This window comes from Panthera pardus, unplaced genomic scaffold (genome assembly GCF_024362965.1).
Source record: "Panthera pardus isolate Hobbes unplaced genomic scaffold, ASM2436296v1 HiC_scaffold_1, whole genome shotgun sequence".
NCBI classification, from domain to species: domain Eukaryota; kingdom Metazoa; phylum Chordata; class Mammalia; order Carnivora; family Felidae; genus Panthera; species Panthera pardus.
The window spans coordinates 24,111,073-24,131,333 of record NW_026526654.1 but is presented as its reverse complement, the minus strand read 5'-3'; the positions used below and the strand labels follow the sequence as shown (position 1 = coordinate 24,131,333).

Here is a 20,261-nt window from a genome sequence, read left to right as displayed (position 1 = left end):
GAAACAAAAATAATGTAAAAACAGGGAGGGGGACAAAACAGAAGAGACTCATAAATATGGAGAACAAACTGAGGGTTGCTGGAGGGGTTGTAGGAGGGGGGATGGGTTAAACGGGTAAGGGGCATTAAGGAATCTACTGAAATCATTGCTTCACTATATACTAACTATTTTGGATGCAAATTTTAAAAAATAAAAAATAAAGTTAAATTAAAAAACAATCTGAAACTCTACATAAAAAAAAAAGAAAAAGAAATACGATATTCATGGAATGGAAAATCATGTGGCAACTACAGGAATGAAATAGTGATGTATATACATCCTTACGACGTGGATGAATCCCAGAAACATTATACTAACTGGGAGGCAGCTGCTCACAAAAGATCACATATTGTATGGTTCAATTCACACGTAACATCCAGAATAGGCAGATCCACAGAGACAGAAAGCAGATCTGTGGTTGCCAGTGGCTTGGGAGAGGGAGTGCCAACGGGCACAGTGGAGATGAAATATTCCAAAACGTCTATGAGGATGGATGCACAACCCTGTGAACATACTAAAAACTACCAAACTGTGCACTCTAAGTGGGTGAATTTTATGGTATAGAAACTATATCTCAATAAAGCCATCTTTTTACCCCCCACCCCCCAAAAAAGGTAGGAGTGGTAAAAAAGCCCTATGTGGGGAAAAGTCCCAATCCACTATTAAAATTATCCCGGGAGCAGGCAGCTGGGGGCAGGATCCTGGATGGAACCTTAGGCAAAAGAACTCTAATTAGCAGCTTATCACAAAGGGAAAAATGAGTACAGCCTTGATGAAGAAGATGTGAGAAGCCAGTCTTAAATTGGTTAGTATAGCAATCCACCAGTGGGTTATACGGCATCCCACTTTGAACCACAGATAGGAGTTCAGGAAAGGTCCCTGGTGCAGGGATCGAAAAAGAAACCATGGATAGAGAAATTACTGCCTAGGTGTTCTGATGCTTAGAAACAACAACCAAGGATAGGTGATATGGAACGACTGAACCAACAGGAAGTTGTAGCCCTACAAAAAAGACACAGTGAACCATCCAAATTTATTCCCTTTCAACTTTTTATTTGCAAATTACAACTTATAGAAATGTTGAGGGGCACCTGGGTGGTTCAGCTGATTGAGCAACTGACTCTTAATTTCGGCTCAGGTCATGATCTCACAGTTCATGAGATTGAGCCCTGCATTGGGCTCTGCACTGACAGCATGGAGTCTGCTTGAGATTCTCTCTCTGTTCTTCCCCTGCTAGTGCTTGTGCACTCTCTCAAAATAAATAAAAATTTAAAAAAAAAAGGAAAAAGAAAAGTTGAAAGAATAATATAATGAACACCCATTTGGACCAATTGTTAACATTTTGCCATGTTTGCTTTATAAAGATATGGCGGGGCTGGCAAATTTTCTGTAAAGAGCCAGACGGTATTCTGGCTTCGGGAGACACATAAGGCCTTGGTGATAATCACTCACCTGTACGGCTCCAGCACAAAAGCACCACAGACAAAGTGTAAAGGAACACATGTGGTCGTATGCCAATAAAACTTACGGACACAGAAATGTAAACTTCATGTAATTTTTATGTGTTGTGACATATTCTTCTTATGACCTTTTTCAACCATTTAGAAATATTAAAACCTTTCTTGGCCCACTGGCCATACAAAGATGGGTGGTATGTCAGATTCGGTTCACAGATTGTGGTTTCCCTACCCCTATGCAAGAGTTCAAGGCGCTTTAGAGAAGGCCTTGAGCCATATTCCAAAAATATCTTTCCATTTTAGTTTGTAAAACTTGTTGGCCCCTAGAGGGAGCTCAAGGATCTTGCTTCCTTTCCCCAAGGGTGACCCGGGACTGGGCTGCCCATCCAGCTCAAGTCATTCTTCGCTGGAGGACAGCGATCACTGTCACAGAGGTTAAGGTCCCAGCCCAGCAAGCCACGTCTCTGTCTATGCATGTGACCAGGGCAGTGTGGAACAAGACTGCTCCTATAGGGGATGGAGACTCATTTAGTTACATTCTGCTTGCTCAGAACAGCTGTCCTTCCCACCGGCCAGGAAGGGACCTGGCAAAAAAAATTCTACTTCTGTCTTTGTGGGTTGGCTTTCTTCTTCCACATTGGTGATCTGTGTCAGTCTTTCCAGAAAGTTCCTTTGGAACTTAGAAAGCTTCAGAATTCAGGGAGGAGGCTTATGGCTTATTGGCTATCCTAACAAGCTAAGGAAACAGAGACCCTCTTCTATGATCTGACCAAGGGTACCAAATGTACCAAGTGTTCTTTTTTTTTTTTTAACATTTATTTAATCTTTATTATTTTATTTTATTTTTAAAATTTTTTTAACCTTTATTGATTTTTGAGACAGAGAGAGAGCATGAACAGGGGAGGCTCAGAGAGAGATGGAGACACAGAATCTGAAGCAGGCTCCAGGCTCTGAGCTGTCAGCACAGAGCCCGACGTGGGGCTCGAACTCACGGACTGTGAGATCATGACCTGAGCTGAAGTCAGACGCTCAACCGACTGAGCCACCCAGGCGCCCCATAATCTTTAGTTTTTTAGTTAATCCCTATTCCCAACATGGGGCTTGAACTCACAACCTCGAGATTAAACATTGTATGCTCCACCGACTGAGCCAGCCAGGAGCCCCTCAAATGTACCAAGTGTTCTGCACATGCGTTTGGAGCCAAAGCTCCCACTTTCAAAGAAATGACTTTTCTGACTTGCTCTGTCTTCTGTATGTCTCAAGCTCCCTCAGGACTCTCAAGAAAGGGGCTGTCTGGACCAAGGCACAATAGATTTCTAGATCCACTGGCCATAATGCCATTCTAATGTTACCTCTCAAGGCAACAATCCTACCAATACTATGAGGAGTACTTGGTTTAATACTTACATATTCTAATGCTGAATTCTTGGAGGTCAATTCTTTAAACTCCTTCATAAACATTTCCTTGACTTTTTCCATTTCATCAACTAGTTTCTCCTTTTCTTCTTCTTTCCATCTATCAAATAACTTCAGAAATTCTTCCTCTTTTGTTTTCTGCATTTCATATTCCTGAAATTATTTGAATGCATGGTTTTAAAAGTTCTATATGAAGCAAAATTTTAAATAAATGACATGTGCAAAATTTTAAATAAATGGACATAGCTCCAGCTAGTATTGAGTGTATCAGTTAGGTGTGCAATAGCACTTCATATAATGGCAACGTCCACAGCGATTTTTCCAAACCAAAAACAGCACATGGCATCCTTTCATCCTTACACCTCTTAAAATACAAACACAGAGGTCCAAAGTCTCAAGAGTTCGGTGATCTATGAACTTGTATAGTAGATATGCAATATGTAAAATGTAAACATCCTTTAAAAGAAAACGTCTATTGAGCAGAAGAACCATTCTCAATACTGTATCAATTTGGATAGAGTAGCCCCATCTCACTCCCAAAACACAAATTCCTATTTATACAAGCTAAATTCATGTCTAGTCAATCAGCCTTTGATTTCTCAATGACCTTCAGTTTTGGGTTTTTTTGTTTTGTTTTGTTTTTGTTTTTTTTTTTACCTAACTGCAGACTTAACGCAATAAACAAACTTAGTCTGACATATACAGAACACCCAAGAGCAGCAGAACATACATTCTTGTTAAACGCTCATGGAAGATTCACCAGGAGAGAGCAAATGTTAGGTCACAAAAGAGTCTCAAAAATTTTAATTATTTATTTTTAAGTTTATTTATTAATTTTGAGGGAAGGGGGAGAGGCAGAGAGAGAGGGAGAGAGAATTCCAAGCAGGCTCCCCCACTGTCAGTGCAGAGCCCGATGCGGGGCTCAAATCTCATGAACCATGAAATCATGACCTGGGCTGAAATCAAGAATAGAATGTTCAACCGACTGAGTCACCCAGGCTCCCCTCTCAATAAATTTTAAAAGATCGAAAGTGTGCTAAGTGTATTTCCCAACCACAGTGGAATGAAGCCAGAAATCAATAACAGAAGAAAATCTGGAAAATTCACAAATACTTAAAAAATTAAACACTGTACTCTTTTTTTTTTTAATTTTTTTTAACGCTTATTTATTTTTGAGACAGAGAGAGACAGAGCATGAACGGGGGAGGGTCAGAGAGAGAGGGAGACACAGAATCTGAAACAGGTTCCAGGCTCTGAGCCATCAGCACAGAGCCCGACGTGGGGCTTGAACTCATGAACCGCGAGATCATGACCTGAGCTGAAGTCAGACGCTTAACTGACTGAGCCACCCAGGCGCCCCTAAACACTGTACTCTTAAGCAACCAATGAGACAAAGAAAAACTCACTAGGGAAATTAGAAAATACTTTGAGATGGATGAAAATTAAAACACAACATACCAAAAAACAAAAAAACAAAAAAAAAAAGAGAAACCAAAGCAGTGCTAAGAGGGAAATTTATAGCTGTAAATGCCTACGTTAAAAAAAGAAAGATGTCAGGAGACAACGGTTACTTAACAATAATAGAGATCAATTTATCAAGAAGGTATAAGAATTATAAATATTTATGTATCCAACATTGCAGCATCTAAATTTATAAAGCATATACTAACAGAACAAAAAGGAGAAATAAACAGCAACATAGTAATCATAGGGGATTTTAATACCCACTCTCAACAATGGATAGATCACCCAGACACAAAGTCAATAAGGAAACCCAGGATTTGAACACTTCATACCAAATGGACCCAATAGACATATAATATCCAACAGATAGTATCCAGCAGAACACACAGTCTGCTTAGCTCATGTGGAACTTTCTCCAGGATAGATCATACATTAGATGACAAGTCTTAACAAATTCAAGAGGACTGAATTTATATAAAGTATCTTTTCTGACCACAATTGTATGCAACTAGAAATCAGTAACAGGAAGGGGGAGCCTGGGAGGCTCATTTGGTTAAGTGACAGACCAGCTCAGGTCATGATCTCTTGGTTCATGAGTTTGAGACCCACAATGGGCTCGGTGCTGAACAGCTTGGAAACTGGAGCTTGCTTTGAATTCTGTCTCTTTCTCTCTCTCTCTGCCCCTCCCCCACTTGTGCTTTCTCTCTTTCTCCCAGAACTAAACATTAAGAAAAAGAAGAAGAAATCAGCAATAGAAGGAAAATGAAAATTTACAAATATGTGGAAAATAAACAATACACTCCTGAACAACCAATGCATCAAAGAAGGAATCAAAAGGGAAGTAAATAAGATCTTGAGATAAACAAAAACGGAAACACAACATACGAAAACGTATGGGATATGGCAAAAGCAGTTTTAAGAGGAAAGTTCACAGCTAAAAACGTCTACATTAAGAAAAAAAGAAATATCTCAAGTAAACAATCTAACTTTATGCCTCAAGATCTAGAAAAAAAAAAACAACAACTAAGCTCAAAGTTAGCAGGAGGAAGGAAATATAAAGATTAGAGCAGAAATAATAAAATAGAGAACAGAAAAACAATGGAAAAGATGAACAATACTAAGAGTTGGAGCTTTTGAAAAGATAAACAAAATTAACAAACTCTTAGCTAGACTAACCAAGAAAAGAAAAAGGACTCAAATAAATTATAAATGAAAGAGGAGACATTACAACGGACACTATAGAATTACAAAAGATTATAATAGCCCACTATGCATATGATTATATGCCAACAAATTGGACCATCTCAAAGAAATGGATAAATTGCTAGAAACATGCAACCTACCAAGACTGAATCATGGAAAAACAAAATCTGAACAGACCAATGAATAAGGGGATTGAATCAGTAATCAAATACCTCCCAACAAAGAAAAGACCAGGACCAGATGGCTTCACTGGTGAATTCCACCAAACATTTAAAAGGAATTAATCCGGATCCTTCTCACCATCCCACCATTTCCGAACTCAGTACCGTACCTTAGAGAACCTGACAGCATGGGCGTGCTGTGCAGCCTCCAGCTGAGACTTGGTGAGCTGCAGCTGCTCCTTCAGCATGTCAATCTCACTCTGGAGCTTATCAGTCTGTGCCTTTTTCTTATACTCTGTTGCAACAGAAATATTTTATTAAAATACCACCTCTACTGAAACCTATCTGAAACTTACAGGGTCTTATTGATATGACAAAGACAAGGAAACTGCTCCAACTCGGGATATTATTACTTTTTTGTGCCACATGAGCCAATTTTTGCTCGCAGCCCATCGTGTTACTGGGCACTGAATTACTTTCAGCAGATTATTTCGGCCACTGTATTGGATTACCCTCCAGAGACAGTGTGAGAGCCCATTCAGGGAATAATAACGGTGACAAGGAATAATCCCGGGCTCTTCTTTGAGATGCCTGTCTCGGTGAGAGAAGGGAAGCTTCCATGGCAGGTCACTATCTTTCTGGCTCCCACCACATTCTCCTGAGAATCCCATCAGTGCTAAGACAATCAGAGGCTGCCATTCAAGATGCAAACTGGGGCCATAAACTGTTCACAGGGCCAAAAAGAGGTAGCAGAAGGTTGTAAAAGGAAGCAACAAGTGAAGGGAAGATACTTATGTACATGTACTTACATGAAGATGTGCACATGACTGAATGGATGTACATGTGTCTGTGAGTGTAGACATGCAAGGTATGAAAGCCAAAGTGGAAAGTCAGAATCTCAAAGATGACCTGAAGAAATAATACTCATTTCAGAGTCCGAAATACTCTCTGAAACGAGTATGAGATAGAATAAGATACTGAAACAGAAGAGAAAGAAGGTCAGTTTCACACGGAAGAATGGTAGATTAATTAAACTATTTAACCTTCCCAATCTCTCCACTATATTGCTAAGTAGCATCAACGGTCCATGACTTCCATGTGGAATTTTATGCCATTCGTATTGTTTACACAAAGCTTAGCTATTTTCCTAAATCAATCTGTTTGTCCGAAATAGGCAGGAATGGAAACAGACTGGCAAAAAAGGGAGGTTTCAGAAAGCAAGTACTTAGTGACAAGTTAGGAGTACGTACATCTAGATATGAAAACATTAAGATCATAATGAGAATTCCAGTGGGTTACTAGTCTGTAGGCAATCTGCAGAATGCTTTGATCTGCAAGAAGAAATAGACCTGGTACTTTTTATTTTTAAGAATATTTAAGTAACAGGAAACCTAGTTGATAAGCCACCGAACTCCTGCCCTCTCTTGCTTATTTTCCTCCTCTATACATGGTTAATTCATATCAGCACCCAAACACATCTTTGTATCTCCCGCATCAAATGAAACAAAACTTTTCCCTTTGTTCCACATTTTCTTCCAGACAATGCTTCATGTCTCTGCTGTCCTTCCCAGCAAATGTTACTGAAGCAAATGTCTACAACATGACCACTTGCTCACCTGATTGTCAGCTCAGCTCACTCCCCTTGGGCTTTTGTCCACACCAATCCACTGAAGCTGCTATGTCAAGGTCAACAACAGCCATCGTGACAGCAATAACCAATTCTCAGTCTTCATCTCACTCTACGCCTCAGGTACATTCAATAAATTGGTCACTGCCTCCTTCCTGAAACACTTGTTTCCCTTGGTTTCCATGACAACACACTCCCCAGGTCTCCCTCCTGCTTCCATAACTATTTCTCACCCACTAGGCTGCTCCTCCTGAGCTCCTGATGTTTGGAGAGCCTTGAGGCTGGCCCCTAGCCACCTTCTCTTCTCTGTCTAGGTGAGCTCAACCAGCCCCGCTCTGCTAACGACTCCTGGATTTGTATCTCCACCCTGGGCCTCACCTTGACCTCCAGAGCCCCTGCATCTCCACTCGCATGGCGTTTGTATGTGTGCCTCAGGTTTACCCTGACCAACACACACTCTCATTCTCCTTCCTTCCTCAGCCCACCTCCCACCCCTAGATCCCCTCAGTAGACGTCACTGCCACTCACCCAAATGTACAGGACAAAATCCAAGACTGTCTTTCTCTTATCTCTCGTTCTCATGCTAAGTCACATGTCTGTGGGCTCTGTGCAGAACACACGTCCTCTCCATCTTCACTTCTCTGGTCTTCCCTGGTCCCGTCCTGGTCCTGCTGCCACATCACTCACCTGCATTACCCCAGTAGCCTCCTCACTCTTCCACCTGCTTCCACCACCACGGCCCCTACGCTCTTCACCAGCCGCTACCCACATTCCTGGCCCGGGCCTTCAATGTCCCACGTGACCTGGCCTCCTCCCTTCCAATGTCCCCACACACTACTGCCTTGCTCGCTCTATTCCACTGATCTTCTCTCTGTTCCTCAGACATGCTGTGCTGCCTGCCCCTCACACCTCCGACACTCAGAGCTCCCCATGTCTGGGATATTCATTCCCCAGCTTTTCCCCGGGCTGGGACCTCCTCATCAATCCAGTCTCTGATCAAATAAGGCCTCCTCCATGAAGACTTTGCTGACCACCTCCACCCCATTCTTGTTTTATTTTCCGTGTTGCATTTGCCACCGTTTGAAAGGAACGACTCATTTATTTAAGTGTGTTTCCTCTGCCCCTCCTAACAGAATGTAAGACCCCAGAGGGCAGAACTTGGTCTGTTTCGTGTGCGCCCATAGCCCCAGGCCTGGTGCTGTGCATGGCACATAGTAGGCGCTCAATATTTCATGAATGAACAAAGACTATGATACTTTTAGAAGGACTGAGAGATGCACTGGACCATGCCTCACTGAAAATAGAGAAAGGTACCAAAAGGAAAACAGCTCTGTGAAGCTGAGCTCGTGACTTACCAAGGTGAGAATCTTCAGGGTGGCGGCGCTGAATGTGACTTTGTAGAAAAGCTTGGTTCATAAAGGCCTTATCACAAAAATGGCACTGAAAAGGAGACAGCAACAAATATGAATGCCTGTAACAAGTGCTCTCCCACCTAATTTCAATTAAAATTGGGGTACCTAAAGCACCACCTCTTGGGAACGGTCCCCCAAAAGATATCATCCCGGCAAGGGATACTAAAAGCAGGACTAAAAAGACAACTGTAAACCAGGGTGTTCTCTCCAAACTGAGAACAAGGCAGTGACAGCTATCTCCCGACAGCCAGAGTAGCCCATTTGGGTGCCTGCAGGAACCCCTGATGCTGCTCCTGTTCCACAGCTGGTTCCCAGCCTGTCACCAACTTGTTTGAGATACCCCAGCCACGCCAGTCTTCTTTCTGTCCCTCAAGCAGGCCAAATTCAGCCTCTGCATGAGCTCGTGCCCGGCCTGAACCTTGCCCAGACCTTCCCCCCACTGGCTCCTTCCTGACATTCAGGAGTCATTCCGGGAGCATCTTCCCCACTGGGCACATCCTCAACAAGACCTTGGCAGATGGCCCTCCTGCCAGTCACTGTCCCACCACACTTACTTTCACCATTGCATGTCTCACCAGTTACTATTTCCACGTTTAGCCACTTCACTTGTTTATTGTTCTCTGCTCAATCCCTCTTGGTTCTAGAATGTCACATTCCTGACAGTGTGGGCTCTTGTCTATCTTATTCATAGCATTATTCCCAGAGCCCAGCATTAATAAATCACTGAACACATGCTTAGAAATACTTGGCCTCCTAAAATGAATTTTACTGAAAAAAAAAATCCACAAATAGTTCTATTTTCCACTTTAACACAGATTCAAATTTTAAGCAAAAATTCCACTTGTTTCATCTATATCTTTGTTCCTGGATTACCCTGAATTAAAACCTGGATATTATATATTTCATTTGTTAGTATTTCAGAATCCATCTCTAAAAGGACATTTTTTTTCTTAATTTTTTTTAACATTTATTCATTTTTGAGAGACAGAGCGTGAGTGGGGGAGGGGCAGAGAGAGGGAGACACAGAATCTGAAGCAGGCTCCAGGCTCTGAGCTGTCAGCACAGAGCCTAAAGCAGGGCTCAAATTCACGAACTGTGAGATCATGACCTGAGCTGAAGTCAGACATTTAACCAACTGAGACACCCAGGAGCCTCTAAAAGGACATTCTTAGAAAAAAATTTTACAGTTTGTTTTGAATCAGGATCCCAATACGGCCATATCCTGCAACTGCTCATTATGTCTCTCCACTGTCTTCTGGTCTATAGACCGCCCGGCCCCCCATCTCTCTTTTATCTTTGCAATTCTTTTGCTGAAGAAACTAAACATGTGTCCTACAGAGTTTCTTCCAGTTTGGATTTTGCAGTTTCATTTTCATTGTGCTACTAACATGTTCTTCTATTCATGTGCAGTATAGCTTACTCCAAATCAGTATAACTGCATCAGAAGTTCAGGGTCTCTTTCCCAGAAAGCCAACATTATGGCATATTTCTTGGCCTTGCATTTCGGGGAGTCTTTAAAGTATCTTTCCAGCTTTCTCTGCTCTTGATGACTGCTCAAGTTTAGTATGTCATGGCCTGCCCACTGGACTCAGATGTCAGTGTGGGCTTTAGGGCCAGGCACAGCACTGGAGAAAGGAAAGGATGAGGCTTTCTGGAAACTGTGACTTTTAATTTCTAAAATCAAAAAATAGATATTTGAACTATTTGAACAATACAGAAAAGCCATGAACTCAGGGTAAGAAGGGGTAGGAAAACCTAAACTGTAATTGACAAATTGCTGGAGGCTCACAGTGGAAGAGTCTAAGAGTTAAAAACTCCAGGGAAGAGGGGAACTTTCCCAACTTGGTAAAGACTAGCTACAACAAACACCTACAGCTAATATCACGCTTGGTGGAAAAACTCAAAGCTTCCCCACTAAGATCAGGTACAAAGCAAGGAAGACCCTTTTCACTGCTGCTTTTCAACATTGTACTAGAAGTCCTTGCTAATGCAATAAGGCAAGGAAAGGAAGTAACAAATACACAGATTAGGGAGGAAGATACAGAATTTCTTTGTTTGCAGATGACATTAATGTCTTTATAGAAAATCCAAAAGAATTGGCAAAACAAACAAAAACCCACAACAACCCCAGAACTAACAACCAGGTATAGCAAAGTTGTGGGATAGAAGGTTAATATACTAAAGTCAGCTGCTTTCCTATATTCCATAATGGAAAGGTAGAATTTGAAATTAAAAACACATCATCCTTTACATTAGCACCCCAAAAATGAATACTTATGTATGAACCCAACAAAATTTGTATGAGATCTAGGGGCACCTGGTTGGCTCAGCAGGTAAAGTGTCCAACTCTTGATTTTGGCTCAGGTCATGATCTCATGGTTGTGGGATCAAGCCCAGAGTCAGGCTCCATCCTGGGCATGGGACCTGCTTAAGGTTCTCTCTCTCCCTCTCCCTCTGCCCCTTCCCTGCTCGTGTTCTCATATGCATACACACTCTCTCTCAAAAAAATAAAATAAAATAAAACATGTAAAATATCTATAGGAGGGAAACTACAAAGTTCTGAAGAGCAAATCAAAGAACTAAATAAATGAATATCTGTGTTAATGGATAAGAAGACTCAATATTGTCAAAATGTCAATTTTCCCTACGTTGATCTACAGAATCAATGCAACCCTAATCAAAATCCCAGCAAGTTACTTTGTGGATAACAACAAACTGATTCTAAAGTTTGTATGAAGAAGCAAAAGTCCTAAAATAGCCAACGAGGTATTGAAGGAGAAGGATGAAGTTGGAGGACTGATGCTACTCGACTTTATGACTTACTATATAAAGCTACAGTAATCAAGACAGTGTGGTATTGTCCAAGGAACAGACAAACAGATCAGTGGAGCAGAAGAGAGAGCCAAGAAATAAACCCATATAAATATCACCACCTGATCTTTGACAAAGGAGCAAAAACAATACAATGGAACAAAGACAGTTTCTTCAACAATGGTACTGGAAAAACTGGACATCCACAAAGAAATGAATGTTGACACAGACTTCACATCCTTTACAAAATCGAACTCAAAGGGATCACCAACCTAAATGTAAAATGCCAAACTATAAAACTCCTAAAAATAACATAGAAGAAAACCTAGATGATCTCGATGATGCCTTTTTAGATTCAACACCAGAGACACAATCCATGAAAGAAATAATTGAGGGCGCCTGGGTGGCTCAGTTGGTTAAGCAAACAACTCTTCATTTTGGCTCAGGTCACGATCGCATGGTTCATGAGTTCAAGCCCCACACGGGGTTCCGCAATGTCACAGTGTGGAGCCTGCTTGGGATTCTCTCTCTCCCTCCCTCTCTGCCCCTCCCTCATGTGTGCATGCGCTCTCTCTCAAAATAAATAAATAAAATTTTTAAAGAGAAATAACTGATAAACAAGACTTCATTAAAATTGAAAACTTCTGTTCTGCAAAAGACAATGTGAAGAAAATGAGAAGACAAACCACAGACTGGGAGAAAACATTTGCAAAACACACACAACTGATAAAAGACTGTTACCCAAAATATACAAAGAACTCTTAAAACTCAACAAAAAGAAAACAAACAACTACAAAATAGTCCAAAGACTATAACAGACACCTCACCAAAGAAGATACACAGATGGCAATTAAGCATAGGAAAAGATGCTCCACTTAACGTGTCGTTAGGGAAATGCAAATTTAAACAATGAGATACCACCCTACACCCATTAGAATCACCAAAATCCAGAGCATTGACATCAGCAAATGCTGGCAAGGAAGTGGAGCAACAGGAACCCTCACCCATTGCTGGTGGGAATGCAAAATGATACAGCCACTTAGATTACCTATGTCCATACAGAAACCTGCACACGTATCAGTTTATAGCAGCATTATTCGTAATTGCCAAAGCTTGGAAGCAACCAAGATGTTCTTCAGTAAGTGACCAGATAAATGAGACATGGAAGGACATTAAGTGCATTTTATTAAGTAAAAGAAACCAATCTGAAAAGGCTAAATCTTGAGTGATACCAACTATATGACATTCTGGAAAAGGCAAAATTACAGAGACAGTAAAAAGACCAGTGGTTGCCAGAGGTTGGTTAACGGTGTGGGGAATGAATTGGGTCACAGCGTTATAAGATGCATATTTTAACCTATGTCTCTCTGACTGCAAAACGCATGCTTTTTTTTTTCTTTTTGTTTTTCTAATGTTCATTATTTTTGAAAGACAGAGCAGGGGAGGGGGAGAGAGAGGGGGAGACAGAGAATCTGAAGCAGACTCTGCGCTGACAGCAAAGAGCCCAACGCAGAGCTCAAATTCACAAACCGTGAGATTGTGACCTGAGCTGGTCAGATGCGTAGCCAACTGAGCAACCCAGGCACCCCAAAATGCATGCTTTTTTCTACCCCAACACTATCTCCACTGAAAAACTGCAACCAGGGTCAGAAATTCACTGACATAGATTCCAAAATCTGCCTGTAGTGCTAAAGCATGGACAGGAATCTGAGTCTTCCAGCTGCGAAAACAAAAGTTCTTCTTAAAATGAGTCTAAGTCCTGTTATGATACACTGGTATTTTTTAATTTCATTAAAAAAAATAATTTGACAACCACATCATTGGCACACACTGGCCTTTACACATGGCCATGAGACTTCCCCAGCTTTTGGAGGTCTCCATAAACACAAATTCATGACTGCAGGCTAAAGTCAAATAGCTATTTAAACAAAATCAATTGTCTTCCTATAAATCTTATCATAGGCCAAATATCCCCACATGTCCGAACCTGGAGTTGAAATACTTGTAACATCTTGGACCCCCAGCTGGCCTATGTGCCAACTATTCTTAGAAGCAGACTTGACTTCCCCTCCCTGAATCACCGCTTCTTACAGCATCATCACTGCAACCCCTGGCCTTCTTCCTGTACCACCGCTATTCACCTCCTAGGAAAGGCGCGAGGCCTTGCAGAGATCCTGAGGAGTCACAGCTCACTACCAAGAAGCCAGTGTGGAAATCAACACCACATGTCAGATGCCATTTGCTGAGACTTCCTTATGCTGCATGTGCATTAGCTCATGGAATTCTCAGAACAGCCCTAAAAGATACCTACTACTAATGTTCTCATTTTCCAGATGAGGAAACTGAGGTCTAGATGTTAACTGACTTGCATGGTGGAATAGTTAGGATTCAAACCCAGACAGTCTAACTCTGGAATTGTCACCCTAAAGGGCTCACACTGCTCAGTCCATCAAGAGACAATGGCAAGGCACCTAAGAGAGCAGAGTGTATCTATACCACACTAAGTAGGAATAAATGGTCTGGGCAATCCTACCTCTACATGGTCACACTGGGGCACGCCATACACCCAACACTGTTATTCAGAGGCTCTGCTGAGTGGCCAACTTGGCAGGTGTCAGTCATTAAATAAAACGAAGCCCTTACCTTTATTCATGTGTATCATTCAAACTTGAAAATCTTTACTAACAGCTATTTCTATAGTAACTGAAAGAATGAAAAAATGTTCATAAACATAAAATTTCTGTATGTCATAGGTGTTAACATATCACTGATTGCTACCAAAGCTAAATTATTTTTAATGTCTAAATAGAACCTATTCTATTCGTTGTTTAATAGATGTATTTATCAAAGGCCATATCAACACTATTTATAAATATGTACATGGCATTTATGAAACAAATAGGCAATTAGCAACATTAGGTGTCATTTGAGTATTATATCTCAGGGTTGTGTACCCAAGGCTAAACACTAAGCCTTTCTAACAGTATTCTGTCCCAATTGTTCACCTATCTTAAGTACACTTCTCTCAAGACTCCTGTTGGGTCAGTCCTAAGCACTAATGACCACATCATAATCTGCCTACATCCAGTTCTCTGCATTTACTCACGCCCCTAGTACCTAAGTGCACTGAGGCTTTTTTTTCCTCCCAGTAAACTCTACTCCTACCATGGGGCTCGAACTCACAACCCTAAGATCAAGAGTCACATGCTCTACTGACTGAACCAACCAGGCGCCCATTCACTGAGGCCTTTTAATTCATATTTAGCCAAAGTGACTACAATGTAAGGATATGAAATCAGTCTTGTCAGCCTGTTGCTTCTCTGATAACTTTATCAAACATTGTTGATACCCTTTGCATTTTCTCCATCTAATCAATAAAAAAATATATACAACTGATTTCTATTATACTAAAAAATTACAATATTTATCTTAGCTCAATATCTAACCTGTAAAAGTTAGAGATTAAACACAGAAAAGCAAGAGGTTTCAATTTTTTTAATACTATTCTTACATTAATAAAATATATTTTATTTTACTTTTTAATGTTTATTTATTTTGAGAGAAAGAGAGAGAGAGTACACATGCAAGTGGGGTAGAGACAGAGAGAGAGAGGGAGAGAGAGAATCCTAAGCAGACTCCATGCTCAGCACAGAGGCAGCCCCCAGGTTAGATCACTGGGCTAGATCTCATCACTGAGCCAGAAAATCAAGAGCAGGATGCTTAACCAACTGAGCCACCCAGGTGCCCCATAAAATATACTTAAAATACTACATGTTCAGGGGTGCCTGGGTGGCTCAGTTGGTTAAGCTTCTGACTTCGGCTCGGGTCATGATCTCGTGATCCGTGGGTTCAAGCCCACAAAGTCAGGCTCTGTGCTGACAGCTGGGAGCCTGGAGCCTGCTTCAGATTCTGTGTCTCCCTCTCTCTCTGCCCCTCCCCCACTGGCACTCTGTGTGTGTCTCTCTCTCTCTCAAAAATAAACATTAAAAAAATTTTTTTAAATACCAGTTCAATTAACAAATACTGTTGTTCTATATCACTAATATTGTTACATTAGTCAGTGTTCTTGGTCTTAGGAGATATGCAAACTGAACTACTTAGGAGTCTGGAACTCACTGGCCAAGGGTTCAAAAATAATATGTATATATAGAATGAGAAAATAAAGCAAATGTGGCAAATGTTAACAACTGGAGAATCTGGGGGAGGGGTTTATGAATTTCTTTGCACTATTCTTACAACTTTTCAGCAAGCTTGAAAATATCTTGAAATAAAAGCCCCACAAATTTAATCATTCCAGATCATCTGGGGCCAGACCTCGACAGCAATTTGTACCTGGTTTATTTCTCATTACATCAATTAGGGGGAGGACACAGTTTCTTAAACAGCCAGCGTTTATAAAGAGGACTTTCAGCAAAGCACGACAGACAACATTGCTTGTTTAATTATTAATCCTCTGGTTGTCTACAGAAGGTAACGAACCATGTCAGCTGTTGGTTAAAATTACTATTTTGCTTAACTATGTTGTTTCTTCTGATTTGCAGTAAAAATCTCACAAAGGGGGAAAAAAAAATCGGTGATCTAGGAAAGGACTCTCAATACCGAGGTGGGAATCGAGGATGTTAAACTGGATTATGATTCGGAATCACAACGCAGCGTCCCACCTGGTAATAGCTGGCTTTGGTCTCGATCATCAGCTGCTGGGTCGAGATTATCTTTTTCCTGCGTTTACACTCTTCCTTGAGTAACTTGAGCTCGCCGGCCTGCTTGGTGAGGAGCTTCCTGCTCTGCTCGCCATCGGCCAGGCTCAGGCGCAGCCGCTCTTCCAGGTGGTGCAGCTGCGAGGTGAGGAACTCCTGCGAGTGCAGCAGGTACTCGATGGTGAGCTGCGCCAGGCGGATGAGCTTCAGCAGCACCGGGTCCACCCCCGACTGGCAGTGCGGGCACTTCTCGTCCTCCAGCTTGCAGAAGGTGATGTTCATGATGTTCTCCTGCAGCGTGAGCACGTCCACGGCGCCCGCCACCTTGTCCACGTCGATGGCGCTCAGCCGCCGCCAGTCGACGCTCTCCAGCCGCGGCCGGAACTGGAAGAAGGGCAGGGGGACCGACGCCACGCTGGGGGGGCCACAGGCCATCGTGGCCGCTCCCGCCGCGGCAGCTGCTGCGCGGGCGTCGGGTCCTTCCAGGCCGCTGCCCAGCGGGTAGTAGACGTGCTTCTGAAAGGGCTGAGGGGAGGAGGCAGCGTAGGGGTGGTGAGGGAGCTGGGAGTCCCGGGGAGCCCCGGCCGCCCCCAAGTCCCACATCGCCAGCAGCCCGACCTCCCCGCTCTCACTTACCATGCTTGGAAGCAAACCCGCGGCCTCAGCTGGTATCCGAGGAGGGGGCGGTCCCGTCTACCCGGCCCCGGCCGCCTCCCGGGCCGCCGCCGCCCCACCCTTCGGGAGCGGGAGATGGCCGGGTCTCCGGCGGCGGCGGCGGCGGCCTAAGGTCTGGGCGTCCAGGCCGTTGCTATGGCAGCGCCCTGACCCGGACTTAGAGCAAAGGGCGCGCCAGCCCCCGCACAGTCAGCGTGCGCCCAGGGCCCTGCGGGACCAGAGGAGACCTCGTGGGCGAGCCCGTCCACGGAAGAGGGCACTTCCTGAGCGCCAGCTCACCGGGCCACCACCCTCCCTGGCTCTGGGGCTGACCCTCCCTGTCCTTAAGGAGTGGGGAGCCACATCCCCGGGAACTTTCCGTTCCGGCCGCTAGCCTCCAGTTATTCACCCCTGTCCTCACCTTAGATTTTGAGATCAGAAATGCCTATTCATCCTCCTCTTTTACACACAGACTTAAGAAACGTTAAACAACAAAACTATGTAAAATTAAATGGGATGGAGGGGAATTGGCTTCAAAACAGCAGGAAGACACTTTTGGGGCTATAACAGAAATATTCTGTTTTGATTGTGCTTACTGTTTGTTGATTACCGGGGTATATACATTTGCCAAAACTTATCGAATTGTGCACTGAAAATTAAGGGTGCATTTGTACATTATATCTCAATAAAGTTTTAAAAATTAAAATAGTGGCAGAGCTAATTATATCTGACGGCAGGCTTTCTAAATTTCGTACACCCGAAATACTTTTTAAAATGGGGTCTCTTTTCCTCTATGGATTGCCTACATATAAAAATAAGGTACTGGTAAGTACAAGACACTGATAAAAGTACAAATTAAGGGGCGCCTGGGTGGCTCAGTCGGTTAAGTGTCCGACTTCAGCTCAGGTCACGATCTCGCGGCTTTTGAGTTGGAGCCCGGCATGAGCCCCACACGCACTGGGCTCTGTGCTCACGGCTTGGAGCCTGGATCCTGCTTCGGATTCTGTGTCCTCTCTCTCTGCCCCTCCCCCGCTCATGCTCGCTCTCTCTCTGTCTCAAAAATAAATAAACATTAAAAAAAAAGTACAAATTAAGGAACTTCCACAGATATTATTAATACTTTTTGTACTTGTCTTCCCAAAAAGATACCTTTTCAAAATGTGAAGGTAAAAAAATTACATATATATATATATATATATATATATATATATATATATGGAGGGGAACTTTAACCATCAGCTTTGTACCATCAAGTTTTAGAGGGCCCCGGTGTTTACCTTACAAACTTGTGAGGCAGCTGCATTCTGTGATCTGCAGAGATCTGCAGCATCTGCTGCTAGTTGCTCTAACAGCAACTTGTAGACATCAGGCCTTTCATTCTTGGGGTCTTTTGGGTGATGCCTGTGGCTACCACAGAGATCAATGAGCTGAGGAAAAGCCAGACATTCCTCAATCCACCGGGGTGTCCCTGCGTGGACCAACCATCAGGAATTTTTTTTTCTTTCCTAACAGCCAGATATGTGAGTAGGAGAAAGGAAAATACCATTCAGAGTAACTTCAAGCAAAGTTGTAATATCAAATATTTTTAGCACTCCCAGATATTGTGAACTAGAAATAAATCCATATAAAAACATCCAAGAAATAAAGCATGCAGTTCATATGACTTCATATAAACTGTACATCCAAACAACTTTTAATGGGCCTTTAGGAAAAAAGAACTATTAACGGTTCACTGCAGCCAGTATAAAATTAAAGATCTAGGTTCAAAGTTTGATTCTTCCATATACTTGCTGCTTGACCTAGAACAAGTTATGTCAGTCCTAGGCCTCAGTTTCCCTATCTGTTTAAAGGACGTCAGGTTACCGACCTGGCAGGTCTGTGTCCTGTGGGCTCCATCCACTGGACTGCAGGATCAGCGGGAACAAGGGCCGTGATTTCTTTTGCTCACCGTGTGTCCCCAGCACCTAACAACGGACAGGCACAGTGAGGAGCTGAGAATTTGCCAAATGGACACGTGGATAAAGAATGATTGAATGAATTAGACGCTTAAATAACTGTTGGCTCCCGGCCGGTATCCCTCCTATTTTCTGTGCCTCTGGCCTCTTAAGGGATTCACCCGTGCTCTGGGCCCAGGCCCTCGGAGCTGAATGAGAGGGCTGGTCCGCACGCCCCCACTGCGGTCCAGGGAAGAGGCGCGCGGGACTGAGGTGCCCATCTCCGTTCGCCGCCACCACTCCGGCCCAGAGCGCCGCGCTGCTGGCCATCCTTGCCCCTTTGGTTGAATCTCGGTCGCAAGATGGCCGGAACAGGAAAGAAGGGGGCACGCTTTCCCGTTCCCTCCGTCCCCCATCCCGCGGCTGGGCAGCAGCCCCGCGCGGCGCAACCAGTCCTTGGTGCACTGCAGGGCCGGCCAGCTGAACCCGCAAAGACAAAGGCCGAGCTAGGTGGGCTCCAGCGAGGGCTCGGCGCCACCCGTTAGAAGGTAAACTGAGGGTGGGGGCTGCCGCAGCCTTGCCAGCGGGGTCTGCAGTGCCTCGGCTCGCAGCCTGGGAAAGCGGGCGGAGGCCCTGGCTTCGCGGGCCCCGAGATGCCCGGTCCGCCGCAAGCTCCCAAGGTCTCCGGGCGCATCCCGGGCCTCGGCTCACCCCAGTTGCGCGCTCCTTGGCGGGAGCCGGGCGCCGGGCGCTGCAGGCGGACTGGGGCGACGCTGGGGGGCCCAGACCCCAGAGGCGCTGCTGGCGCAGGCGGGGCCCGCGGAGGCAGAGGAGCAGCCGAGCGGGAGGCGGCGGGCCGGCTCCTTCTTCCAGGGCGCAGGATGAAGCCTGTCTGGTTTGGGCAAGTTGCGGCGTGGCGGGCCTGGCGCCGTTCGGGCCTTTCCAGACTCGCGGCCGCTGGCGCCTCGGGATCCCCCACCCCCCACCCGCCCCCCTCCCCTCTGCGATCTCCCTCCGGCCTCTCCTCTCGGTGTCCCAGCTCCTCTGGCAGCTGGGCGGGACCGCGCGCGTCTAGACCGCAGCACTAAAATGCGCTCCGCCAATCCCGCCGTTGGTGCAGACACGTGGTGCCGGGGCGCGCTCTGTTGCTGGCGTGGGATGTTCTTCCCAGAAAGGCTTTTCAAAGAGAAACCAGGTTCAGTCCAATCCTTCGGGTGGCCTGGCCCTCACCATAGGGGCTTTCTGTGAACTCGCTCCCAAGAAGAGAGGAGTTTTCATTGCAGAAGTCTGCAGATGCAAGGAACCTTGAAGAGGCTATCTAATGCAGCTGTGCATTTGAGTGACGTGGAAAACGGGATTAGGGTCTGTGCACAGAAGCACACACGG

At 44.2% G+C, this 20,261-nt stretch overlaps 1 protein-coding gene across 5 annotated transcripts in view; it reads right to left on the bottom strand.

Annotated features, from left to right (window-relative positions):
• The window catches only part of DZIP1 (DAZ interacting zinc finger protein 1), a 55,702-nt gene extending 35,831 nt beyond the window's left edge, over positions 1-19,871 (bottom strand). For 2 of the 5 annotated variants that reach the window (XM_019444066.2, XM_019444069.2), the window contains exons 1-8: positions 19,587-19,871; positions 18,809-18,905; positions 18,219-18,446; positions 16,924-17,170; positions 16,252-16,812; positions 8,723-8,807; positions 5,911-6,035; positions 2,904-3,065 (exon numbers count right to left, since the gene is read on the bottom strand). In XM_019444066.2, the coding sequence (XP_019299611.2) occupies positions 2,904-3,065; positions 5,911-6,035; positions 8,723-8,807; positions 16,252-16,812; positions 16,924-16,926 (936 nt within the window). In that variant the 5' untranslated portion in view covers positions 16,927-17,170; positions 18,219-18,446; positions 18,809-18,905; positions 19,587-19,871. The remainder of the gene's footprint in view (positions 1-2,903; positions 3,066-5,910; positions 6,036-8,722; positions 8,808-16,251; positions 16,813-16,923; positions 17,171-18,218; positions 18,447-18,808; positions 18,906-19,586) is intronic. The other 3 variants (XM_019444067.2, XM_019444068.2, XM_019444070.2) reach the window with 3 other exon arrangements.
• Positions 19,872-20,261: the final 390 nt, after the last annotated feature.